The sequence below is a fragment of the Lissotriton vulgaris genome, chromosome 8 (genome assembly GCF_964263255.1).
Source record: "Lissotriton vulgaris chromosome 8, aLisVul1.2, whole genome shotgun sequence".
NCBI lineage: Eukaryota > Metazoa > Chordata > Amphibia > Caudata > Salamandridae > Lissotriton > Lissotriton vulgaris.
In genome coordinates this window covers 1,286,142,036-1,286,169,520 of record NC_141696.1, presented here as the reverse complement: position 1 = coordinate 1,286,169,520, position 27,485 = coordinate 1,286,142,036, and the positions used below count along the sequence as shown (strand labels likewise).

The following is a 27,485-nucleotide window of genomic DNA, read 5'->3' as shown; positions in this document are numbered from 1 at the left end:
ATTCCTTCATCTGAGATTTGCTTTCATAAAACAGGTTACATAGCTCTGAATACTGGAGCACCCAGCATAGCTTTTTATTCTAACGAAGTCCATTAAAAAGCACATTCACTTGCGCCAATAACATGTTATTCACAGTGGTTCAAATAACAGATTCACAACTTAAAAACAACAGAAAGGACGTTACTAAAAAGAGAAAGAAAGAGAAAGATACATGAGGGAGGAAGGCCAAAGGAGAAATACTGTTGGTTCACGAAAGAAATGTCTGCAAACGTTGTGCAAAAATCGTTTATTTCCCATAAGGTTGAGACTTTTTAACTAGTTCTGAAAAGTTTTACCTCATCCGCCCCCTCTCCCCCAACCCCCAGACGGACCGAGAACATCTGTACCATAAGATACCATGCAGTTTATTGGCATTGTAAGTCACGCCAGCATTGCCAGGGTTGCATGGAATACACACACTGCACTATATTTTATTTAATGTACTAGTGTTCCAAATTCCAGGTTGTTGTTTCGTGTCCTGTGCCTTGGTCGAAGGGGAGTGTGTAAAAGGCAGTCACACTCCTAGGGACAGAGGACTGCTAATGAGAGGAGCTGTGAAAGAGTGCTCGGCAGCGGGAGGGTGTGGGTTTGAGGGAGGTTTAACATTAGAGCCCCATCTGTTGGCGAGTTAGAGGAGGAGGACTGACTGGACGCACTGACCTCTCCTAGGGAAGTGGCCGTCCCGTCACGATTACGTGTAGTCCAACTGAAAGTGCTTCAATAATCCCATATCACATGCACCACACTCATTAAGATGGGTTGGGGAGGCTCAACGGACTGTCGTGGCAGTGTGCGGAGACGGGCACGTTTTATCACATACTCTGGGAGTGTCCCCCTGTTCCAGATGTATTAAGAGGTGGTAAATGGCGTTGTTGGAGAAGTATATGGGACTGCTATAGCACTATCTCCCAAAACATGCTTACTGAATATATGGGAAGCCACATATCTTAATCGCATGGAGCAGCTCTGGGCTGCCACCGACTTTATGCTGGCCAAGCATAAAGCATGAAATAGCATTGCCCGCAGATGGGGGTTCTCCGACTCACCAACCATCGTTTAATGGGAACGAGATGTTGACTGGTGCATGTTGGCTAAACGAGAGGTTTATGTAAATAGGGGGTGCCCCAAAAAGTGGGACAAGATATGGGGGGAATGGAATGTACATTGAGGTAATATCTCCACTTCCCCTTTGCTACAAGAACAACGAATGGAACATCAAATTAGTTAATGTCCCTTAGACGAGAGAGGGGGAGGGAGGGGTTACACAAAGAGGTTGCATTGTGGAATGTTATCAATTGTTCATGATCTAATGTGATGTATGGTCGTATTGTTTGTCATTCTAACAAATGCCAATAAAAAGTTTATAAAAAAACAAAACATTAGAGCCCCATCTGTTCCTTGAAGGATGGTGAATGCAGGGATCACTGGATGGTCTAAAGAATGCAAATCGTGAGCACAGCTGCATAAATGACAAGCCATGGCCAAGCACGCCTGATCTCAAAGAGAAAAGTAGATCCACAAGAGAAAAAATGTGGATGAACGGTTCAAAGGAAGGAGTATTTGGTCCAGGCTCCACTGTTAAGCTAAACACGCACAAAGAAACTCTAACCCAACAGGAAATAGCATGCTATAACCAACAGAAAGCAAGGAAGACAGAGTGGCAAGCAGACAAACAAATGGAAAGTACGGTCGGACTGTAAGCCTGTTTTAAGATTGTTTTTTATTATTACTAGCGATTTCACAAGCACAGCGCAATCGAAACCTTAAAAACAGCATAGGGCATTTGAGAATTGTATTTGTCTGAATGTGTCGTAATTCATCAGTTGTAATTCACATTATTTAATCTACTCGTATGAAGATAGCATTTGTTTGAAATAACTTTTTTTTTTTATTAAATAGGTGAAGCTGTTAATATGTGCCTACAGAATTCAGTTGCAGTGAAGGACCAGAGGACACTTATTTATGATCTATTCAGATTTCTTGAATTTCCACCTTATGCCTCTTCTTATTTCAAGTGGAGAAATGTCTGACTTTTCATCCAACGAGGAAACTTTTCAGATTCCTTTTATTTATATGTGGTTTATCCAATGATCACTCATCCATTGGGAGACCAGTACATGTTTGTTGTTGGTCTCTGGAATGGGGAGCTGGTTGGGATCGTCTACGTGATATTTATATTGGTTAGACTATACTACAGATTCATGTAAATATAGGTTTATTGTTAATTGTTACTTGGTGGAATTCACCACACTCTAATGCTGATTTCGAGAGGGTTGCCCATATTAAGTTGTATCTGTTTTGAAGTGATAACTAGCAAAATTCTTTTTTAGCAGACTTCAGTTTCTTTTAATTTAAAGATTTGCTTTATATTTTTAATATAATTACTAAATTTCTGACAAACTAAGAAAACATAATTGACAGCAGTAAAACAATACAAAATGTATATGAGGTTTCACATACTGAGATAATTCTCATTACATTTCCATTCCTGCGCCTTGAACGTGAATCCCCATTGACTTTTACATTGTGCATCAGTTGACAGCCATTCGTTAATGGGATGCACGGTAAGATTCTGATGCAAATCAAAACTTAGATCATACCATTCTAACATTTTTCCTTATAAATTGAACAGTGATGTATAAGGTTACGTTCTGCAATGTATGTTTATTAACCTGTTTACTATGATTAATTTGAAGGAAGCTATGTATCTGTGCTTTCAGAACCTGTAAATTCAATACATATTGTATAGAGTTCACCATTAAAATGGTGGCATGTGTACTCTTTAAGAGCTATGATACATTGTAAATATTTTTTGTAAATACATTTTTAGACTGAACATGTAATAAGCACTTCTGTATGCTTCTTTGTTGTAAGAGTACTAGGTTGAAATATATTTAAAAGTGTAGTTTTTATTAGCAAAATGTTGCATTTTTGGCCTAATGATACAGGAAGTACTGAGTTCTATCACATTTTTGGTCCAATTTGAAAATGGAAAGTTGACTAGTGAAGATGTTAAGAAGACGATGATGGAATCAAATCTACTATTACTGTAAGGCACATGATGTGGTGGAAGTTTTCAAACTTTGGCCCTTAACCCCTTTGCTGCTTCCGTCGGCCAACAGCCGTCGCTCGCACTACCTTCGTAGTGCTGCGCACATCCGTTGGCCGACTCAGCCCCGCCCACTGCGCTAAACCGCTGCACTGCTGTGGAATTGCTGCCGCGCTTAAAATATAGATTTTTCCATATTGGAAACATTGTTATCTTTTAAGATATGGGGCAACTTGCACAGCACAATGAGTACCAAAATGTCTTTTGCTCTACAATGTTACAGATTTTTGAGGGGGAAAAAAACGCGGTCTTCTCATGAGTATGAAGGGGGTATGAAACTGGGGGATCAGTGAGCCCAAAAGACTTGGCAAGACCTTACAATCAGGACCGACACAGAAGTAGTCCCTATATAAGCATTGTTTTTATTTAATTCTTTCACTATCTTTTTTTCTTATTTCGATGGTTGTCCGTTAACTACAAATTGAGCTTTAAATGAGCTTTTGGTTTCAAATGTCCGTCTCAGAAAGGCAAATAAAGGAATAGCCTTGAAAAAAGTGATAGTCTGTGTGGCACACAGCTGGTCACATCAGAAGACATATCAGGCAGAATCTATAGACGCAGCATAGATTTCTTAAGAATTTCAGATATGGACAAGAAATGCAGGAAATAAAACTGTGGTTGTGAAACGTAAGAAGTTACAGAAATTTCACAAGGGCAGTTGGCTTAAATCCACACAGGTGTTTAAGATGAAGATGCACTCTGTTTTTTTAATAAGTTTTTTATTATTAATTGCAGTTAAAAGTTTCTATTCACGTTTCGCAAACCACAAGCAACTACGTCTAATCTCGTTTTTCTTTTCAATGCTGCATCTCCCAATGTTTTGCACTAGGTACGTGTTTTTGCCACTATTGTAATCATATCTAGCAGTGTCTCCTTTGCTTCCTTTAACAAGCTTCTGCAACAAAGTTCTTCTTAGAGTGGGGATTTACTTATGTTGAGGTTTTCTTTCTCTCTGCCTGTATATATACATATACATCGTGAGCACATAAATATGTATGTATATATATATATATATATATATATATATATATATATATATATATATATATATATATATATATATATATATATAGATGCCTTCAATCCTCTCTGCACGACCCAGCCGGCGCCCTGCCAAAGGATGAACCACAGACACCAGGAAAACGTGGAATGCAGGTCTTTTATTTTTCAATGCTTTGTCAGACGCGTTTCGAAAACCTTAGTTTTCTTTCTCAATATAAATATATATATATATATACACATACACACACACAAAAGCAAGTGGAAATAAAAATAAAAAAAGCAAAAATGGCTAATTGTTGTGCACTATTTGTGCATCTGTGGTATGTTGTTTCTATTTATAGTGTTTGTCTGGGTTCTTTATGATGTAAAGGTGCCAAGCAACCCCCCAAAAAGCACATATCTATTAAGTCATAATAATTAAAGCAGCTTATGTTGTTTTCCCACAAGCCTCATTTGGGCTTGGGTTATTTCCTCACAGAAAATTGAAGATGGAGGTTTCTAACCTTTGTTTTGCTACTTATCAAAGGTCTTTCACATGGGATTCTGGTTGAACTGCATATGTGCCTAGAATCTAATAAGGAGTTGAAAATGTTTCTGTTCCCACCCCATTAGGAAATATTGGCCACCTTAGGCACGCAATTTGAGGTCCCATATTTTTCCACTGTGTCAAAGTGTGATGTTTAACATGTAAGTAGGAGAGGAGGTTCCCCTGATAAGCAGTTGCACCTCTGCCAAAGTAACTTACTCTACTGAGACAGGAAAAGTCCGCAAGCCCCATCTGTGAAATATCAGCCACACATGTTTTTTAAGTTCAAATTTGTTTTATTAGTTTCAATAAAAGACACAGGCATTATAGTGCACAATGAGAGCTCCATATAGAAGTAGCATATGAGACAGACGAACACGTCTTCTCCACAGAGCAAGCAACAATAGTGATATATGGGCCAATATGTGGCATTGAAACATAAGCAGTGCTCATTTAGCCTGTTAAGTAAACACAACCACAAGAACCAAAACCGAAGAACCCGCCCCCCCCCCACCCTCCCCCCACCCCCACCACTGCGCCCGGATCCTCAGAAGAGTCATCAAGTCATGCACAGTTCTTTCAGCGTGCACCCCCATCTGGCCTGCGGGAGTCATTCTGAGCCTCGGTCAGGCGTAATAAGCTGAGGTATCTAGGGCACCTGATTTCGTTAAATTCTTTCGAGGGAAGGGACAGAAGTGGTAGCCAGAGTTTGTGGAACGTTGCTGCTGAATGCGTAAGTGTGGCTTGGATGCGTTCCATACCCAGTGTAAACCATATTTTGTGTAGCCATCCCGTGTGTGTAGGTCTAGTGCTCGTCCCCCAGAGTGATAGGATGTGCTGAGATGTGGCCTGCATGGCAATACCCATCTGGCGCCCCCGTATGGATTTCAGGGGGAAGGTGAGTGTGTTTGGGAGACCCAGAAGAGTATAGGCCGGGAGTCTCGGGATTTCAGCATATGTACTATCTATGTCGTCTAACACCGCTTTCCAGTAATCCTTAACTTTTCGGCAATCCCAAAGTAGGTGAGTCATGGTACCTCTCTCCCCACAACCCCTCCAACAAAGTGCACTATGGGTTGGATTCCCTCTGTTAAGCCTAACGGGGGTAAGGTGCCAGTAAATGGCTAGTTTCACTGCCGCCTCCCTACCTGCAGTGTTGCGTGTTGTGTGGTTGACCCTATAGTAAATTAAGCGCCACTCCCGGGTCGACAGTATCCTCCCCAGCTCCGCCTCCCAGTGTTTCTGTCCCGCTGCGTGACATGCCTCAAGTGTGGGTGTAAGCATCTTGTAGAGTTCCATAATAAGACCCTTGTCCGAATCTTTCGTCACTAGCCATTTTTCGAAGCCCGTCATACGTCTACCGACTAGTGGGGCATAGTCTGGGTGTGTGAGCCAGTGTCTGAGCTGAAAATATTGGAAGAGTTGGGGCGAGACAACGCCATACCCCTGGTACAGGTCCGAGAGGGGAAGAAAACCCTGCAGATCGAAAAGGTGACCAGCCGATCTGCAGCTAGTTCCCCGCCACTGTAAAAAGGCATGAGGATCAATGCCCGGCGGCAACTCGGGGTTATCCAAAAGAGGGGTGAGTGGGGAGGGGAAAGTTGTAAGGCCTCTTTTAACGGCGACTGTGTCCCAAACTCGCAAGATGGTGCGGGTGATGGGCGACTTCTGGAGGTATCGCGGCCTATGTTGCCGGCGGAGAAACAGTATATTCCAAAGGGATGGCCGGGCCATAGCCCTATCCTGAAATAACCATCTCTTTTCCGATTCTGGTCTGTACCACTCCACTAAATAACGAAGCTGTGTTGCTTGAAAATATTGCTGGAGGTTAGGGATTCCCAGACCCCCCTCATCCATCCCCCAATATGCCAATTGTTTGTGTAAGCGTGGCCGTAACCCCCCCCCCCCCCCCCCCCCCAAAAATAAACTATTGAAAGGCAGCCTGTAGGTTTGCAATGATACCAGCTGGAGGGATCACTGGAATAGTTTGAGAAATATATAAAATCTTGGGCAGGGCTGATATCTTCGTGCCGCGATCCGCCCTAGCAGGGAGAGCGGTTGTTTGGACCAGCGTGTCAAGTCTTTGCGGATCTGGGACGTGAGGTTTGCGTAATTGAGGGCGACTGTCGCCTCTGTGGATGGGGTAAGGGTGATGCCCAGGTGCGGGAGCTGCGATCATGTCTGCAGGTCCCCTCCATACTCAGGCGTGCCCGGAGGTGATCGGGCATTCTTGCCCAGTGGCAGAATCAGTGATTTCCCCCTGTTTATCCGGAACACGGACACCCCACCAAATGACTCCACCTCTGCCAAGAACGCGGGTACTGAGCTCTCCGGCCAATCAAGAGCAGTTATGATATCATCGGCATATAGGCCAATCGCATGTGGTTCTCCTCCAAAGGTGATGCCTTGTATGTTCGGATTATCGCAGATCTTTTGCGCTAGCGGCTCAACATATAGAGCAAACAAAAGAGGCAAGAGGGGGGCACCCCTGCCTCGTACCACGCTGAATTTCGAAGGGGCTAGAGCGCATGTCACCCAGGCGAACCCGCGCTCTGGGGTGGTGATAGCAGCTTGCGATCCAAGATTGAAAGCGGTCCACTATCCTGAAATGAGCCAAGACCCACCGTAAGAAGGTCCAGTCGACCCGGTCGAACGCTTCCTCCGCGTCTATGGCCAGCAGGACCGAGTCTGACTGTTGGAAATGGGCCTTGTCCACCAGATGGATATTCGTTTGGTGTTATCACTGCCCGATTGGTCCGGTTCAATTATCCCAGGCAAGCATGGCCCAAGGCACGCAGCCAGCATGCCCGTAAAGAGCTTCGGATCTAATTTAAGTTAGGAGATGGGGCGAAACGCCGGACAATGTGTAGTTTCCTTGCCGGGTTAAGGCAATACCACAATCTCGGCCTCTAGCATGTCCAGAGGGATGGAGCCAGAACCGTGGAAGGAATTAAAAAGCCGGTTGAGGACCGGGGCGAGTAGCGGGCTAAAGGCTTTATAAAAACCGGTGGAGCAACCATCTGGTCCTGGGGACTTGAGAGGTCGGAGACGGGATATAGCTGCCACCACCTCATCCAGATGAATGGGGGCCTCCAAGGCGTCTGCACTCGCCGGGTAGAGTGCTGTGGTTGCCGCAGATTCTAGGTGGGTATCAACATCTGTTTCCAGAGTAGCGTCGGCTCGGTATAATTAAGCATAGTAATCTTGAAATGCCTCTGCGATCTGCACCTCCTCCCTGATTTCATCACCATTCCCGTCACGTAGACCTTGAATCTTCGAGCGCTGGACCTTTGCCTTCAGCGCGCTAGCAAGTAGGCGGCCGGTCCTGTTCCCTCCCACGTAATAAGTATGGCGGAGGCGCAGGGCCGCAAACTCTGACCTATCCGTGTCTAGTCCTGCCAATTGGGCCCTGGCTGCCTTCAATTGCTTCCAAACCCTGGGGGCTCCGGTGCGATTGTGAACTCTCTCTAGTTCAAATACCTGGGCGGTTAGGTCCTCGCGTTTCGCTTTACGGTCCCTGGCCTCCGCCGCCGTTATTGCAATGAGTTCGCTGTGGGTCACCGATTTCAGGGCCCCCCACAGGGCTGAAACTGAAATCTCGGGAATATCATTAATGGCCAGGTAATCATTAATACATTTGCGTAGTTGCTGAGTGACCTCCGCGCGTTGCAGGAGGGTCTCACTTAGTCTCCACCTTTCGGGGGGACGCCCCATCCCGGGAACTGTGATTGTGAGCTCTACCGCATCATGGTCTGAAAGAGCCGCCGGCACAATGCATATGTCGGCCACTCTGGTAGCCATGTCGGAGGATCCATGAAAGTGGTCTAGCCTAGCGTAAGTACGGTGTACATGGGAATAGAATGAGTATTGTGATGTCCCGGGATGTTTAGCCCTCCATAAGCCCACCAGCCCCCTTTGTTGTAGCCAAGTCTTGCCCGCCTGAGAGAGAGTGCCTGTATCCCCATATCTGTGCCCAGACCTGTCCGTGTTAGTGTCCATCACCAAGTTGAGGTCTCCCCCTAAAAGCAAGAGGGGGTCTGGGGATCGAAGCGCCTCAGATCGCACCTTTTAAAAAGGATTCCTGCCCCGTTTTCGGTGTGTACAGGGAACCCACTGTCAGCTGTTGGCCACCTATCAGGAGGCTATAGGCTAGGAGCCTGCCCTTAATCTCCCCTTACTTTATCTCTGATCTGTCCCAGGAAGCGCCGAGACACTAAAATTGCAACCCCTGCTTTTTTCTCCGGCAGAGAAGAGAAGAATTGTTGGGGGAAAGCGCGGGACCGCATCCTGTGCCAGTCCTTTGTGAGTAAATGAGTTTCTTGGAGTAAACAAATCTCAGCCCCCGAGTTTTCCAGATAGGAGAGCACCGCCTTTCGTTTGATAGGATTTTTCAGGCCCTTCACGTTAAGGGTCAATACTTTCAGGGCAGTGTCCGTCATCTCGGAGTCAAGGGGTAGAGGGCGCTACGTGAGGTTAATGACAGCTCAATGCGGCGCATGTGAGTGCGCTGACCATTCCAGCACACTGTTTCCAACCCCTGCCCACCCCCCAAACCCCTACCCAACTCCCAGACCCCCCAGCTGCCCCTCCCAACCGCGTCAACCCCCCCGGAGCCCCCTCTTGTCCTCCACCCATGCTCACTGTGACCCCAACTGAGAGCCTCTTTCCCTCCCCCCCACCCACCGCCTCCTGAACTCCAACCCCCCCCCCCCACCCACCTTCCTCCCTCCCTAACACCTACCAGAAACTCTCAAAAAAATGTCATAGTCCCAGGCCTATTAGTACACAGTTCAGGCCTGAGGTATCGTTACGTGGAGGAGTGTGTGGCAGTGGCAATCCCTTCGGCCCCCACCAGTTCCCCCCCCCCCACCCGCTTGTTCCAGGTGCAAAGAAAACCCCCTTATGGTTGCTGCACTAACCCATCGCCGCTGTGTCTTTGTGCACTTCCTGGACGGCTGCTGCTTGCAACCTGCGCCATCGTTCGTGGGTCCGGCTTGAGAGAAGCTGTGGGCGAGCGTCTGCTACCCACTCGATGCCGACCATCCTGCGAGGGTCTCTGTGATTTCTTCTGCGATGACTGTAAAGGTGCGTCATCCTTTCCAGAATCCTCGTCCAACTCAATGCCTAGTAGCTTACATGTGTCCCGCAGGGATCTGAGCTGCTGCAGGGCTCCGTTCCACTTGAAAATGAGCCGAAAGGGTGACCCCAGGAGTACGGAATCCCTTTGTCGCGCAGGAACTGGCTATTTGGAATGCTTTCCTCTTCTGCAAGGTGATGGCTGAGAGGTCTTGATATAGCGCTACCGGGTGGCCCTGGTACTGGAGGGGTTGCTTCCGGCGCGCCTCTTGCAGGATCCGTTCCTTCAACGGAAAGTCAGGCAAAAAAGTTAGGATATCTGGTGGGGGGCAGGTGCGCAGTGCGCCAGGCCCACTCTGTGCGCCCTGTCAATACGTATGTAAAATTCCACAGGTTCTCCTAGGATCTCCCGAAACAGTCCCTGTAAGAATTGGGCGACATCGTTCCCTTCTGTTTTGGACGGGATGCCACTGACTCTTATGTTGTTTCTTCGAGAGCGGTTCTCGAGGTCCTCCGTATGCACCTGGAGGTCGACTTGCTGCTCACGCAGGCGGACAACCTCTTGTTGTAGCTGCTCCACCTCCTCGCTCCTGGTTTGATCTGCTTCCCCCACCGCCGCCACGCGTTCCCCTAGGCCATCCACATCTCGGCGCAATTTGCGGTACTCCCCAGCCATGTCCTGCTTTAGAGTTTGAAAATCTTCCCTCAGGGAGTTGAATAGGGTCTCTAAAAACGATTTGGTAATGTGGGCCCACCATCCTCTTGCCCCGGATTGTCCTTCGCTGTTGTCGGGGGCGATGGGCTCTTCTCACCCTTAGGAGCACCCTTCACCAGCATGTCTGTGATGGTGCAACGGTTACCCCGGGCCCCCGTCGCCATGATGTGCCCAGTACCGTTTCCCGGTGGGGCCGCAGAGGTCCGGGAGGCAGGTGGCGGCCTTTTCCTGTGGGGGTGTGCTCTCCAGGCACCGGCGTGACAAGGGCCCAAGGCCAGGCTCCACTCCAGGCAGGTATGTCTTCCGCCGCTGCTTCACTGGACTCCTGTAGGGCAAGCGTGCAACGCAAGCGGCCTGAAGTGGTTCGTCCCCTCGCTGAGCTCACCGAAGTCACTCGCAGGCTAAGTCCCGGCTCCGTCCACTCAGCCCTCCCGCAGCACCGGCAGGACGTTGTATTCTCCGGGCCCCCAGGCATAGTCGTTTGGCGGCGGCTCCCCCTCACCCCTGCGCACCCGACAGTGCCCCAGTTTAGGCCGCTGGTGCCACTCCAGGCGTGTGTGTCGTGGTAGGGCCCGGTCCGTGCGTGGATCTACAGTCGCAGGCTAGGTGCGCGGCGCCATGCCCTAGGGACCCGTCCCAGTCTCCGTAGGCTCACTGTCCCTCGTGTGTATCTAGGAGCGTGTCTCCCCCCTCCCGCCGGTTTCTCCCGCGCTTGTGCCTCGGAGACAGGCCACAGATTTTCGATTTTCACGCCGTCCGGTGCGGCGTGGTCTCTGCTTGCGACCTCCCGTCTCGCTTCTGGGCGCACTCACCAGGCTGCCAGGTCATCAGCCGCTGTTCCGTGGGGGCACAGAGCGCCGTCAGCATGGGTCTACAGGCGCAGGCCAAGCGTGTGGTGCCGTGTCTCAGGGGTCCGTCCCAGTCGCTGTAAACACACTGTCCCTTGTGTGTAGCTAGGAGTATGGACTGTCCCCGGTGTCTCCCTCGTCCGTGCTCCGGAGCCAGGCCTCAGGCCTTCACGCTATCTAGTGTAGCGTAGTCTCTGCACGCGACCGCCCGCCTCGGGGTGCACCCACCAGGCTGCTAGGTCGTCGGCCGCTGCCTTGTGGGGGCACTTGGCGTCGTCAGCGCTCCGGGGGCCAGCCGCCGTCTGGTATACTCTCGCGGCTGGCAGGAGGCGCAGATCACACCAGAATCCCGGACGCCATTTCACAGCGGTGGTCGGCAGGGTTCGGTACGTCTGGGACGGGGCGCCGCGTAGGGGCAGTTCCGCGGGCTCTCGTTGGCCAGAAATGTGGGCGATGGATGCCCCTGCTGTGCTGGGCACGAATCACGCTTATTTTGAGGTATTAAGGGTGAATGAACGGTCAGAACGGGGACTCGGGACGGGAGCTTCACAAACCTACGACTTCGGGAGGTAGGTCTGAGGGGGACGGTGTTGGACTGGTTTCAATCCTTCTTAACCGACCGTCGACAGGTGATCTGGGCTCCTCCGTTCTCCGCGGAAATGCCTTCGCTAGATGTGGGGGTGCCTCAAGGATCCATCCTGAGCCCCACCATTTTTAACATTTATGTGGCCCCTTTGGCGAAGGTCGCAGAGGCATTTGGAGCCCGGGTCATTTCATACGCTGACGACACCCAGCTCCTGTTCACCTGCAGGAAGGGAGAGGTTTTTAATGGCGACAGAATCAGAGACTGCCTGAGTGCTGTTTTTGCATGGTTTCAGCACCAGAACCTGAAATGTAACTCGGATAAGTCCGAGCTGCTCTTTTTTGGTTGTGCTGAGGACCCTGGCTGGAAATCGTGGTGGCCTTCCGACATGTTCCCCCCTGAGAAACCATCTGCCCAAGTAAAAAATCTGGGTGTGGTATTCGACGATAGTCTTTCCTTTCGTCCCCACATCACGGGCCTGGCGGGGAAATGTTTCGGTATCTTGAAGATGGTGAGGAAATTTCTCCCACTGCTTTCCCTTCAATATCGCAAGAACATCGTGCAAGCACTCGTGGGTTCGCGTTTAGATTACGCTAACGCACTTTTCTCTGGATTGCCTAAATATCTGGTATCCAGATTGCAAGTTGTCCAAAACTCGGCGGCCAGAGCCATCTTTGGCCTTCCACGGAGAGCCAGTGCCTCTCTACTGCGTGGCAGGCTGCATTGGCTGTCTATCCCCAGCAGAATTAGTTTCAAGGTCCTCACGTTGGCGTTTAAAGCACTCCACTGCATTGGCCCAGCTTACCTCAGGAAGCGGATTGTTCTCTACGTTCCCCGGAGGAGTTTGAGATCTGCTGACCTGGCTAAAGTGGAGTTACCAGTGATCAAACGTGTGCGGATGGGAGGCCGGTCTTTCCAGTACATGGCGGCCAGATTGTGGAATGAGCTCCCTCTACCACTCCGCAAGGCTAATAATCTCCTGGCCTTCAGAAAGGAGCTCAAGACGCTCCTTTTCTCCACCTAACCGGTGGGCCTACAGTGTTTTTGCCGCTGGGTTTTTCTTGGTTGTGTTCAGGACTCTCTGCCAAAGCGCCGGGACACCCGATCTGGGTAGCCGTGCGCTCAAGAAATACAGTTCTAACATAACATGGTCGCCATCTTGGCCACGCCCCAGCCACACATGTTTGAGGTTAATAACCTGGGTTTGCTACTTGTCAATGGTGTTTAACTTGGTTCTTCTTGTAGAACTGTAAATACATGTCTAGGACCTGATATGTGGTATACAAATTCCCTCTATTTGTAGGAGTTTTTGTCTCATAAACGTGCACTTCCACCCCGCATGCAGTTGTACCTGTAATTTGATTTTCGTCCATCCATATGATGGTACTCTACTGAGACTTTGTGAAGTGGATGTTTTTATGGCCAAGCCGCGCACATGTTGGATTGTTTACAAAAAACATTAAACAGTTTCTAAGTAGCCTGAGTAATGTGGGACATGGCATCCCTACCTACAGAATTGTTAGCACAGTCAACCTTTCAATATATAATGAAATGTTGTAATTGCTTTCTTTGAATGCAGACTGACGTCCTCCATGGTCAAGGATGTGATGGGTTAACCGCTCTCCTACTTCCTGCAACACTACTTTTCATCTGCTTTCCTTACATCTCTTTTACAGGTCTTCCAGCTGCTTTTTGTAATTTGAGAGTAAAAAGGAGAATTTTTATAGGTTGAAAGCCACACCGTTAGCATTAATCGACAACGATTAGTCATCTTCCCTGTTATTTCTAAATTTCTTTAAATGTTTTAGCAAATGGCTGGCTGTATTGGTTTTGGTGCATCACTGCTGAGATTGGTATACCTGCTGGCACTATCCTGTGACCATGGGTGAGTTCTAGCATACGGCTGCTGTGTCTGCTAGTTTTTGTTTTCATGTTCAGCGTGTTTGGGAAGGTGGGGTCGCCTCAAATTTCTACACATGAAGCAGCGTCTGAGAATTCCTATACTACAGTCCTCTGACACACAGTTACCATGACACAATTTACCTCCTTAAGGACTTGAATGGAAAAAATATCTGTAGAGACGTATGGCCAGCAGAGTTTGTTTGTGTCTGCCATTTCTGTGGCAGATCTGGGAAATGTTTGCATGGTTGTCTTCTGCAGGAGAGCAAAGATTACTGAGGGCCATATTTATCAGAGGTGTGTGCTGCCCTTGTGGGGCTCTGTGTGGTGTAGTATTTCTGGAGTAATCTAAAGCAGCACAAGTTACTACCTTGCGTTACTATGCTCTGGGAAGGCAATTCATGGGTGGATGGTGGTTGTTCCCACGCATCCACTAATGGTTTTTGGCAAATACCCAGATACACTAACACTGGTAAACCTGGGAATGCCTCAAAATGTTATACCTACCCAGGGGAGGCGTTAACAAGCAGAAATGTGTTTTTCTCTTCTTTACTACCTCTTTCTGTGCGTGGTGCATTCTGCACCAAGTATTGAAAGAGGACAAAGCCTTAGACGATTGTTTTTGTGTAGGAAGGTGTCCCTTCCTGCACAAACCTAATCCTACCCTTGCACCACGATGCAAGGATGCCTGCATTGGCCATCACTAATGCACGCAGAGGGAGGGCAGGAAAGCTCCAAATTTTAGTAGATATAGCAAATTCCTGCCCTCCTTTTGACGCAGCTCAGCAAGTTGGCTAGCTGTGTTGCACTGCTTCAAATGTTGGTAAACCTGCCCAAGTCTATATCCCCATTCGTGGAGCGTAAACACACAGTTCTTGTGGCTATTCTAGGGAAGTGAGGACTGTACACTGTCTCTGAGAAAAGGCTGGACCACGTTGCCCTTCTGGCCATTCCTCCATGATCTTATCCTAGTCTAAATAACAGAAATGCCTTGCATTTCACATTTCTTTAGCTAAACATTCATAGCTGAGAACAATATGCCATGCTGAAGCCATAGCATGGGATGTTGCTGCTGCACCGCCTGACTCGTTTCTGCGGTGCAGAATTGCTATGAGCATCCATTGGAAGGTCTGTGTTCAGACAGAAGAGAGACTTGTCCTCCTTTTTCGGCACTGCTCAAGAGACTCCGAGCCCATTGCAGCTCGCACAAGAAGCACCTCTGGTAGTTGGAGACCTATTAAACTGTGCTGCTTCTGGTGTGTGGTCTGTAAGGTGAAAGGTTCATGGTGGTGAAATATTTTCGAGGTCTGAACCCACAATGCTACTATCGAAAAGGAACTCGGGGTTCAGGCAACGACCCTTTACACCCTCAAACATGGAAGCTCATGTCAGGCGATGCTGATATCAGGCATGCAGACCGGATCCGAATGCAGAAATGCAAAATCCCAGAAGAAAAAAAGCAAAGCAAACATGCTGTGTTTGTCTATAGCATCCTGTCTCCAATGTTTCACTTTGTCATGCATGTGTTCATGGAACTGGAAAGTGGGATCGCCAGGGCCGGTTCTGGAGCTAATGGGGACCCCTTTATTTGCTTCCAATGTGACATAGACCATATCATGGGAAGTACCCTCTATTAACTGGTATCTGGATGGCTCAACGGGACCAGGGCATCATCTGGTATACTAACCTGCATGCCAGGAGGCGGAGGGACACCCAGCTACTTTGAGCGTTTTTTGTTTTTTTTAAAGCTGCCTGCAGGATGTGCCTGGGCGAAGACCGATCCAGCCTGCCCCTGGAGGAGGCTAGACTAGGCCACCCTTCTTGGTACCGGTATTGTGACATTCTCATTCGATTTTCAAAATGGCGAAGTGGAAGCTGAGCACATATCCTGACAGCACCCCAGGTAAAATAAACTCCATTACTACCGATCTTACGAACGCTATGGGCACTATTGATAAGGAAATTGTAATGCAGAGGAAAGCCTGCCATTCGTGCAACAATTAATGAGAGGAGCATCTAGTCTTTCCCCAAATTCCACAGCAAAATTACGCAGAAGAGAGAAGGGGAACTCTGCAAAGTTCATCTTAACACCTTCAGTGCTCATGACATGCTCAGCTCGTCATGAGGCACAGTGACACTGTGCTCATGACGAGCTGAGCTAGTCATGAACGCCGCGTAACGCCCATGCAGGGATAATTCCCATGCTGGGCTGAACGTTCCACGAAAACGGGCGTGTTCATGACGAGCTCAGCTCGTCATGAGCACAGCGCCACCGTGCAGCGTGACGAGCCGAGCTCGTCACAAGCACCGCAGCGCCGCGCGCGGCCCCCACCCCCCGTATCGCGGGGTAATTAGCCCTTCGGCGAAGGTGTTAAATCCTTATGTTTCCCATCAATTGAAGTTCTTTCTTCTCTTGCCCCTGAGACATCCCCACCACCCAAGAAAAAGAGGAAAACAACGGCTAACATTTTAAGCAACTAATATGATATACCAGGGGGAAGAGGAGTCTCCATAGCCCCCTAGATCACTGGTTCCCAAACTGTGGTCCGGGAACCCCTGGGGGTCCACAAAGCTTACTCAGGGGGTCAACGACTACTTAGATAATGACATAATATTAACAGATTAATAAAGTGTATATAAATAAAGAAACTAAATGTACATTTAACATTTTTTAAATTACTGTAAATGTAAAGTCATTTGAAATTGGAGGCTATCAATTAAATTAGTATCAGATTGAATCATGGGAGCAGTGCAGGTGCATCAAACAGGATATAGTATGGACGATGAGTGGCGTCAAAACTATTTATATATGTTTGCAAATTAAATACGTGTCACTATTGCTTTTTCAGTATTTTATGTTTATTGTTTTGCAGTTCAAATCCTCGACAGTGAAAGGCCGGGGTCCCCGGCTTCCAGTAATGACACATGTGGGAGTTCCCCACCTAACCCCCCTTCCCTGGATTTCAATAAGAACTGGTTCCAGTACTGATTAAGTGGGGGTAGCTAGAAGTCAAAAGTTTGGGAAGCACTGCCCTAGATCTTATAGAAAGATTCCTAAAGACAGTCAAAGTAACTGCCTTGGATATAAATTATCTTGTGACTGCCATAAAGGGTGTGCAGTTGCTGGTGAAATGTTCACTGGACTCATTGCTATCTAGACTACATTTGGAGGAAAAATTTGCCACCGATTGTCTCTGCATCATGCAAGAAATATTTGATGTCCGATCAGACGGTCTTTAACTCTATTGCCCAAAAGTTTGTTTTAGCCAGGGGTTGTCCATCAGTATCTAAGGAGGGGCCTAATATTGGGATTGGAGTATTAGTTGAAGTTGGGGAGCGACTCACCAGGAGTGTCAAACTTATTAGAACCAATCTGACTTCTGGTCCTAAACCTACCCATTCATTAAATTCCCCTCAAATTAAGCAGTCTTTTACTAGTCATCATGTTAATTTAGATTATCCACTTGAGGCTATGCCGTATGTTATTCGATTTAAAAATGTTTGATCCCTAGAACCCAATCAGTCGGTGTGCGGGGAGAATCTTAAGAAAAGATGTGTCCATAGATTCAGGCAGAAAACCGGTCTGACAAAACAACTCTTTAATGAGCTTATGACCCACAGGTTAAGTTTGGAGGGTAGAAGTATAAACAAGCATTTGCAATGCCATAGGTCTCGCATTTGTTAAAGTTAGAGCTGTTGGCGTTTAAAATAATGTTTTCTACTTTTTTTATTTGCGGTGGAGTGATCATATTTGCATAGCGCTATTGCCATTGGTGTGACCTTGCAGTGCTGGAGAACGAGTCAATGGAAATTACGTTTTGAGGGAGGGGAGATAAGTGTAATATACTGCCGCGAAAAAAAACGTAACAACATCCTGGAAGAAGCAAACGCGAATAGGGAATGCCAGATCAAGTAAAGCATGTGAATTGTAAGCAGGAACAACATGGTTACTGTGTGGCTCGCAGACTGCTGTGATGTGTCGCTGGTGATGGAAAAGCACAGGGAGATGCAGCTCTGAAGCTGCACCTCAAACATAAAGTGCGGCACACTTATGCATGGTTAAGGGCTTTCGGTTTCCTGGAATACCATATTTTTTGTTTCAAGTCTTTTTTAATTTTTTTAAAAAGATCGCACATCACAGGACCAGAGGTACACAGCGTTAAGCCTACAAACCCTAGCCAGGGCTGGCCGCGTGCTCGAATAGTAGATGCAATTTGCTAATACTCCATATAGAAGGTGAGATGATACACAGCGTTACGCCTACAACCCACAAGGGGCCGGCAGCGTTCTGTAATGCATATAATGGCATAGTCTGGTCCCGTGTGGAGGGAGACCCCTAGTGTCCACCCTCGTAACAGACGGGCAACGCGCCCGGATTCAACAATCGGTCCAACAGGGCCCTAGAATTCACAGTGCAGGAAGAGTAAGAGAAGTGTGTGCTGGGGCTGATAGACCCGGGCATGAAGGCCACTCCAGTGGCGGCCATGGTGGAATCGCTACGCAGGAGAGCGGCTAGGGTATCAATCTGCTTGGGTCCGAGGGAATGACAGCATCCATGAAAAGGTGCAGCGTTCTCAATTTGGTGGGCATATGGCGGGCATGTTCTACAGTGCATATGTATTTAATTAAAGGTTGCCAAACAGCTTTAAAGCGTGTATCGCGTGCCTGCAGTCACGCTGTGAAGAGCTCCCTAGTGGCAACATGCCATAAACGCACAAACCAGGCAGCGATTGGAGGGTCCTCAGGTTTTTTCCAATACAGAGCAATAAGCTTCTTAGCTGCTCCTAGCATTTGATGCGGGAAAATCCAATCACTCCTTGTGAGCGCCTTCAGGCCAGCAGGTTTGATACCTAGCAAAACCACACTGGGATCCTCCGGCAAAGGGAACCCCAGCACCCTCCTGATGTGGCTAAGGACCTCCTTCCAGAGTATAGTCAACGGCGGGCAGGCCCACCAGATGTGAATGAAGTCCCCCGTCGCAGATCGGCATCTCCAGCACAAGGGGGAGGATGAGGGGAACATCCTGTGAAGGTGTTGGGGCGTGTAGTACCACTGAGTCATGAGCTTATAAGCGTTTTCCCGTTGCGGAATGCTACAGTATAATTTGGGAATGTCCCGCCACAGCCTGCTCCAGTGCACAGGAGAAATATCTGCGTCCAACATTTCCTGCCAGCGGTGTTGAGGGGTGGGAGGGCGGTATCCGTGGATGTTGCAAAATCTGGTAGATTTGGGATGTATGCCCCTTTGATTCAATGGGGCGTCGGGCTAGGTGCTCAAAGGGAGTGAAGTCCCGCTTAGCTGCCTGATGCATGTCCTCCGCAGAAACCCAGTGCCTCAGCTGGGCATATTGTAGCCCTGCCGTCAACGGGACTTGGAACTCTTCCCTGCATTGAGCAAAGGATTTAAGCGCACCCCGATCGAACAGGTCGTTATAACCCGGCAGTCCCCTTGCGACCATTTGGCAAAGGCCCGTGTGTGATACGCCGGTGGGAAGGACGGATTCCCCTCTATCGGAGTGTGTGGCGAGGGAAAGGTCATGAGGCCTCTGCGTACAGCTACTTTATCCCAAATGTCCAGGACCGTTTTTGTGGGTATCGCAACATAGGCGCTCAGAGCGCGCCGCCCGGTGGTGCCAGGCAAGGTCCCAGATAGTTCGCTCCACCCACTCCACTACGTACCGAAGATGTGCGGCCCAATAGTAGTCCACTAGGTTTGGACATGCCAGTCCCCCCTATCCCTCGGTGCCATCAGGAGCTTCTGCGAGAACCGAGGTCTCTTCCCGCCCCAAATAAAGTTTGTGAGGTTGCGCTGGAGGCTGAGTATAAAATGTAACGGAATGGGGGTGGGTAGGCATTGAAAGAGATATAAGATTTTGGGAAGGACCGATGGCGTTGAGTCGGCCCAGCCACGACAGCAGCTGTGGCCGCCACCGCCTCAGATCTTCAAGCACTGACCTGCAACAGTCTTGCCAATTAGCTTGCGTCCACGTGTCAAGAGAGAAAGTCACTTGGAGGCCGAGGTAGCGAATGGAGTGGGTGGCCCCTGGTATGGGACCAGGCTCTCCAGAAGGGAGATTTCGTCCTGCGGGATGGTTACGTTGAGTGCCCAAGACTTACTATGATTAATTTTGAGGCCAGAAGCACGTTCAAAAAGGCACAGCGCAATATGGAGGGCCGGGAGGAACTCTCGTGGGCGCGCTAAGGAGAGAATAAGATCATCTGCAAACAACGCCACCTTGTTCTGACGTGGATGCCATATATACCGGGCGCCTGGCGGATCATCTCTGCCAGTGGTTCCACCACAAAGGCAAATAACAGAGGTGAGAGGGGGCACCCCTGTCTAGTACCCCTATAAATGGTCAACGGCTCCGTGAGCCGGCCATTGACCCTAATCCTAGCCTGTGGGGCAAGGTATGGTGCCATGATCCGGGTGATCATGTTCTGGCCTAGTCCAATTGTGCCTAACACCGCCCGCAGAAAAGTCCAATCCACGCGATCGAATGCCTTCTCCGCATCCAACGAGAGAAGGCAAGCCGGGATCCCCCACTGATGCGCTTTACCCACTAAGTGTGCTATTTTGCGTACATTATCCGCCGATTGCGGATAAAGCCAACCTGGTCTGGATCCACCAGGCCCGGCATATAGGGGTCCAGACGCTTCGCCAAGAGTTTGTTGTAAATTTTTAGGTCGGTGTTTAGCAGAGCAATGGGGCGATATGACGCAGACTGTGTGGGGTCTTTCCCTGGCTTTAAAATCAATGCTATCTCTGCCATACCCATATCCTGGGACGGCCCTTCAGTGTCAGTAAAGTAGTTATACAGCCTTAAGAGATGCGGCCAAAGCTGGGCCTGGAACATGCGATAGAAAGATAGGGGCAGACCATCCAGTCCCGGAGTCTTCCCAAGGGGAAGATCCTTCATGGCTGCTAGTAACTCTTCTTGAGTAATGGGGCCTTCCAGGGTCTTAGCATAGTGCGGGTGTAACGTCGCTCCCGTGTAATTATTCAGGACGTCTGTCACCACCTCCGGAGATGGTGGATCCTTCTGATATAATGCCAAGTAGTAGGTCTGGAACGCCTCGTGCTTATCCCCCTCCAAGGTGACCTTCATCCCATCCGGACGCTGGACAGTCGCTATATGAGCCTTAGCCGCACGCGCCCGTAACGCAAGCAACTTGCCCACCTTGTCCCCCCCTCATAGTACTTCTGCTTTAGGGCCAGTAGAGATTTTTCTGCTTTGTTAGTGTCGGAGTTGCCCTTTAAGGTTGGCGAGGCGCCTCCTAGATGCTAACGAGATGCTGTTGTGGAGAAGTGTGGCTCAATGGTTAGAGGATGGTGAGTATGGGAGGGTAACTGCACTCTTTATGCTAGTGTGATGGAGTGTTGATCCGGTATGTGTGCTGTGCTGGTATGTAGCCTGCAAACTATAGAATCTAAGGTAAATTAGGCCTGGTTGAGAACCAGGACACCAGTACGCACTACTTGATTGAGTTTGAACGTTAGTACATTTATTTCATTATCATCAGGTAATTATCTTAGGTCAACATAACATTCATATTCATGTTACATTTGTTCTAACACATCTTCATTAGCCAACAAATACATTGTTGTCTTCAAACAAAAATTATACATCAAGGTATTGATACATTCACTGTTCACCCAATGCATTTCGGGGCGCGAAGCCCCTTCGTCAGGGGTCTGTGTGTAGAAAAAGAAAGAAAAAGAAAAGAATAAGGAATCTCTTTACTGTTGATGCACTGTCAAAAGTATGGCAGGGTCTCTATAAAATGTATTCGTCTTACCGCAAACTAGGTGAAATATTGGAAGATTCTCCGAACTAGGTAAATGGTATGAATCTGCATGGTAAAAAGGAACTAGGTTTAAGCATGCGGATTTTGCTAAACCATAGATGTGTGCAAGATCATTGCATAAAACATAGGGTTACCTGTATTCATATATAGATGAGGTCTATGGGGATAAAGAAAAAAGAAGAACGTGGAAGGTTTTAAAACGTCTTCAATGCACAATGCTAAACTGGGTATATGTTTTTTTTAAAGTAATATTACATGAGGACTCTCACCTTGTGAATGTCAATTTGAGAGCGAGGAGCCTGTATGAAAACAAGTGAAGTACTAATCAATATTGAGAGCTAGCGGTGGTTGCAGTAAGTAAACGTGCCTAAAGTGGCTAAGTTTACCTGTGAGTCCTAGTTGGTGAGCATCAGACTCGACAAGTGCTCAAAACGTGAGTATGAGGGATCTGTCAAAGAAAATGAACACGATGTTTTACACGAGTGCTGGCTGGCGTGTGATTAAATGAAGCTAACAGTTGCTGAAACGCTCGGCTTGGCGGTTCAGGATTGAATCTTACCGGAGCTGGGTGCAAAGCATTCCAGTATCAGCGTTTCTTCAAGTCAAGACGCGAGGGCAGTCGGTCCTTTCTTTATGCGGAAGGCTATTGTGCGTGTAACTATAGAAAACGGACTCAGGAGCTCCTGACTCCGTGTTTAAGAAAAGCGGCTTGTCTTTCCTTAGTTTGAATAGTCGCGTGTTCGTTAGGGGTGGACACCCGACGTATCTGGCGCATAGTAGGGCATGAAATGTTTGCACAAAATAATGGAGGGCGCGCTACTAATGCGCTACTGGTGAAGCTCTTGATTCATCTAATCAGTGGTACGCACAAGATTGTAGATGGCAGTGGGCGCCATCTTTGAGTGGTGTGTATAGCTACAAATCCTATGTGCAAAAATGAATAGGATAGGTTAAGTGAAAAAGAAGGATGCGAAAAGATGAAAGGTATAAAACACATGAAGAGGTCAAGTATTTACCGCCCAGCAAGTCTTTTCCCAATGGCATATGTTACCTTATATTTCGCTGCGAGCATTGTGAAAATATCAGAAAACTTTAAGCATGCCTGCCTATTTACATTCTACAAGCGAAGTATCTTGTGTTTCTTAAATGGCCTTTTCTTAAGCAAGTCTTTTCCCTATGGCATATATACACCTTATATTTCACTGCGAGCATTGTGAAGATATCAAAAAACTTTAAGCATGCCTGCCTATTTACATTTTACAAGTAAAGTATCTTATGTTTCTTAAATAGCCTTTTCTTAAGGTGGGATCTGCCTATTTGGAGTGGTAGTAAGGAAAGCATAGGTGAAAAAAGGTGTTCAGGTGCAAAATAATATAAAACTAGGGATGAGGTAAAAGTGAGGCAAAAGTATTCAGGTGCATATTAATGTAAAACTGAGGATAAGGTAGTGAATGAGTATCAATGAGGTACAGTGTTAGGTTGAAGAGTGGGTATTTCGAAGAGAATCGTGGTGGTTTGCGGTTTAGAATACCTATAGAAAACATATGAGATCTAACTTGTCATTCAATCCGTTTGGGGTGAGGGTTTGAAGCTTGCGGATCCAGAATGTTTCTCTCTGAATTAGTGTTTTAGCGTTATCAGTACCCAATTTTTGGGGAACCATTTCAATGACTTGGAATCTTAGTTGGGCGATGGAGTGTCCAGCTTCGTTCCAATGTTTAGCAAGGGGAGCTGTTAGATTCTTGTTACGGATACGGCTTTTATGCTCCGTCAATCTGATCTTGAGTTTTCTGTCTGTTTTACCGACATATAACAGTCCGCATGGGCATTTTATGGAATAAACCATGTGTTCTGAGTTGCAGTTGGTTGTGTGTCTCAGTTTTATCTTTTCACCCGTTCGTGGATGCAACAGAGTATCTCCTGGAATTACATTGTTACAGTTTTTGCAGTTATAACATTTCTGGGTTCCTTTATACAATCTTTTTGATGCCATGTCGTCGTCGGTAACCTTGTTCAGTAGTTCTTTTAAGTTTTGTGATCTTTTATATGCGAACAGTGGTTTGTCGTGAAAGAGTGTTGCGAAATCTTTTTCAGCTGTGATAATTTCCCATCTTCTGGAGATTATCCGTTGTATGTCTTTTGACACAGATGAGTATTTAGACACAAATACCGTCCTTTGATTGTCTGTTTTGGTCTTTTTTTGCAGTAGATTTTTTCTGGGCATATTTTTGACTTTTTCCATGTGACCTTCTAGCAGCTTTTCAGGGTAACCCCTGTCCAAATATCTCTGTTTTTGTTGTTCAAGGCTTTTTTCACAATCCTTCTCGTTAGATGATATTCTTTTAATTCTCATGAATTGAGAAATTGGGAGATTATTTATGAGATTGGTTGGATGAAAGCTCTCGTAGAGTAGTGCCGTGTTTCTGTCTGTTTCTTTTTTGAAAAGTTTGGTTTGAATCGATCCATTTTGGAGTTCAACAAGAACGTCCAGAAAAGGTAACGCTGTGTTACTGATACTGTGGGTGAATTGTATCCGTGGATTAGCCAGGTTCAAACTCCTGATATTCCGTGACAGTTCTGCAGATGTGTGTCTCCATATGATGAAAATGTCATCAATATAGCGCTTGAAATAAACTAGTCCAGCTTGCCATGTAGGATCTTCTAGTATGAAGTCTAACTCGAACTTCGCCATGAAGATATTCGCGTAGACGCAGGCTCCTGGAAATCCCATGGCCGTACCTGTTTGTTGAATGTAGAAATTTTCTTGCCAAACAAAGTAACTGTTTAAGAGACAGAATTCGAGCAGTTGTAGTAAGAGACATTTCAGTTCATCCGGTATCTCAGATCTTAATAATGCCCATTCCATCGCTTCTAACCCTTGTTTGTGGGGAATTGATGTGTAAAGCGAAGTTACATCAATCGAGCATAGTGTCCAATTTTCGTCGTTCATTTTTGTCACTTCAGTTAAGCTTCTCAGAAAGTCTGACGTGTCCTCTATGTATGTGACCCATTTTTGCATGAACGGTTGCATGTGTGCATCTATAAAGATGCCGAGATTTTCAAAGATCGAGGAGCAACCTGAAACGATTGGCCTGAAGGGGGGGTTTTCTAGGCTCTTGTGAACTTTCGGAAGAAAGTATATTTTGGGCCTGCGTGGATGGGGTTGCTGTAGGTAACGTTTCGTGGAGTTATCAATCCAATTGAGTTCCTCAGCTTTGTCTAGAATGTTATCTAAATGCTGTGCCATGTTCATGGTAGGGTCTTGCTCAAGCCTGGTATATGTCCCAGCATCCTGCACGTGTTCATTTCCTTTTTGTGTGTAGAAAGTTGTGTCCATTAGAACTAGTGCACCGCCTTTATCAGCTCTTTGGAATGTAAGATCTCTATTATTCGCTAATCTTTGAAGGGCACTGTATTCTGCTCTAGTGAGGTTTCTGCTTTTCCTTTTGAGTTGAATTCTATTCAAATCCGCTTTCACTAAAGTTTCGAACGTGTCTAGAGTTTTGTGGGATGTTGGAGGCATGAAGTTGCTCTTTGGTTTGAATCGTCTGTCTATTTCCGTGTTGTCCACTGTTGGATTGAGGACTGAGAAAAAGTACTTGAGCCTTAGGATTCGCATAAATTTGAAGAGTGCTACCTCCATTTCCAGGGCATTCGTGTGGTATGTAGTAACAAATGATGTGCCTTTGTTCAGTACCTTTTTTTCAAAGTCAGTAAGGGTGTATCGTGAAGTATTGATTATGAGGTCTTGGTTTGACTTCTCAGTCCAGTTTTCTTCAGCAGGTCTCTGTCTTTCCCCCGCTGCTTTTCCCTTTCCCTGTCCTCTTCGCGTTTTTCTCCAATTGTTGTTGTGGAGGTTTCCGGTGGTTTGCTTGGTGGAAGATCCGTCGCTAAAAAAGGAGTCGATAGTGATCCAGTTGCAGCACTTGCTGGATCAGAAAGTTGTGTTGTGGGTTTTTGTGTTTGTGTGGTTACCACTGGTTGCCTTCTTGAACTTATGTCGCTGTCTGAGACTACACTTTCATCTGAGGAGGTGGGTTGTTGTCTTGCTTTGCTGTTGAATCGTCGTTTCGCATATACCTCTGCCCAGGTGTAGGCCTCATTTAATTTATAATCAATAGTGTCACGTTTAAATTTACGTAGCTTCGTTTCTTCTAGTTCTTTGCCATATTTGTCTAGCCGTGTATTTATGTCTTCGAGGGTCCTACCCCATACATCATCCTCGATTCTCTCAGATAAGTCACGTTTAAGGTTGTGTATTTCCTCTTCTAAATCAGCTATGGTTTTAGCGAGTTCCTCTACTAACAAGAGTATTAGATCTAGGGAACATTTGTTGAGGATTTCAAACCATTTTTCCATAAACTTTTGGTTGTTGTTCAATCTATACAGCATAGGTCTGATTGCTAGTCTGAGTCCTCTTGGTATCCGCTTGACTCGATGGTATTGGATAAGTGTTGTTGCGTGTAATCGCTGGTTTAGCTCGCGTCGAGTTAGATATTCTAGTTGCTTAAGTTGTTGTGTTATTGTTCCTCCCTGTGCATCAAAAGTTTTGGATTCCTTAATCAATTTATAGATCTGATTGGCGTCTTCGACAGTGTAGACTTTGGTATTGGCTCTGTTGTCTGTGATAGCCGCTATAGATTCAAACGACATTTTCACTATTTGGTGCTAGTACCCTGCGATTGCAGTAGAGTAAATAGTGAGTATGGGAGGGTAACTGCACTCTTTATGCTAGTGTGATGGAGTGTTGATCCGGTATGTGTGCTGTGCTGGTATGTAGCCTGCAAACTATAGAATCTAAGGTAAATTAGGCCTGGTTGAGAACCAGGACACCAGTACGCACTACTTGATTGAGTTTGAACGTTAGTACATTTATTTCATTATCATCAGGTAATTATCTTAGGTCAACATAACATTCATATTCATGTTACATTTGTTCTAACACATCTTCATTAGCCAACAAATACATTGTTGTCTTCAAACAAAAATTATACATCAAGGTATTGATACATTCACTGTTCACCCATGTAATATTACTTTAAAAAAAACATATACCCAGTTTAGCATTGTGCATTGAAGACGTTTTAAAACCTTCCACGTTCTTCTTTTTTCTTTATCCCCATAGACCTCATCTATATATGAATACAGGTAACCCTATGTTTTATGCAATGATCTTGCACACATCTATGGTTTAGCAAAATCCGCATGCTTAAACCTAGTTCCTTTTTACCATGCAGATTCATACCATTTACCTAGTTCGGAGAATCTTCCAATATTTCACCTAGTTTGCGGTAAGACGAATACATTTTATAGAGACCCTGCCATACTTTTGACAGTGCATCAACAGTAAAGAGATTCCTTATTCTTTTCTTTTTCTTTCTTTTTCTACACACAGACCCCTGACGAAGGGGTTTCGCGCCCCGAAATGCATTGGGTGAACAGTGAATGTATCAATACCTTGATGTATAATTTTTGTTTGAAGACAACAATGTATTTGTTGGCTAATGAAGATGTGTTAGAACAAATGTAACATGAATATGAATGTTATGTTGACCTAAGATAATTACCTGATGATAATGAAATAAATGTACTAACGTTCAAACTCAATCAAGTAGTGCGTACTGGTGTCCTGGTTCTCAACCAGGCCTAATTTACCATCAATGGTTAGAGGAGGCATACCCGGAAGCAGAGGTCAGACTCGGGACCAGGGTTCAATTCCCGACGCGGCAGGGTCTGAGCCCAAGTGTCCACGGACTTGATAATTCTCACTTCGGTGCCTACTCGAATCACGGGTTCACACTCTGCAACTCTGGGAAATAGCTTGCTTAATCTCCACTACGGCCCCCCCCCGTTGCCTGGCTTTCACCTTGGGGATGCCCA

At 46.8% G+C, this 27,485-nt stretch overlaps 1 protein-coding gene across 1 annotated transcript in view; it reads left to right on the top strand.

The window, feature by feature from the left end:
* MPHOSPH8 (M-phase phosphoprotein 8) overlaps nucleotides 1-2,944 on the top strand; it is a 284,316-nt gene extending 281,372 nt beyond the window's left edge. Inside the window, exon 14 of the mRNA XM_086935216.1 lies at nucleotides 1,939-2,944. Coding sequence (XP_086791342.1) covers nucleotides 1,939-1,980 — 42 coding nt within the window. The 3' untranslated portion in view covers nucleotides 1,981-2,944. The remainder of the gene's footprint in view (nucleotides 1-1,938) is intronic.
* Nucleotides 2,945-27,485: the final 24,541 nt, after the last annotated feature.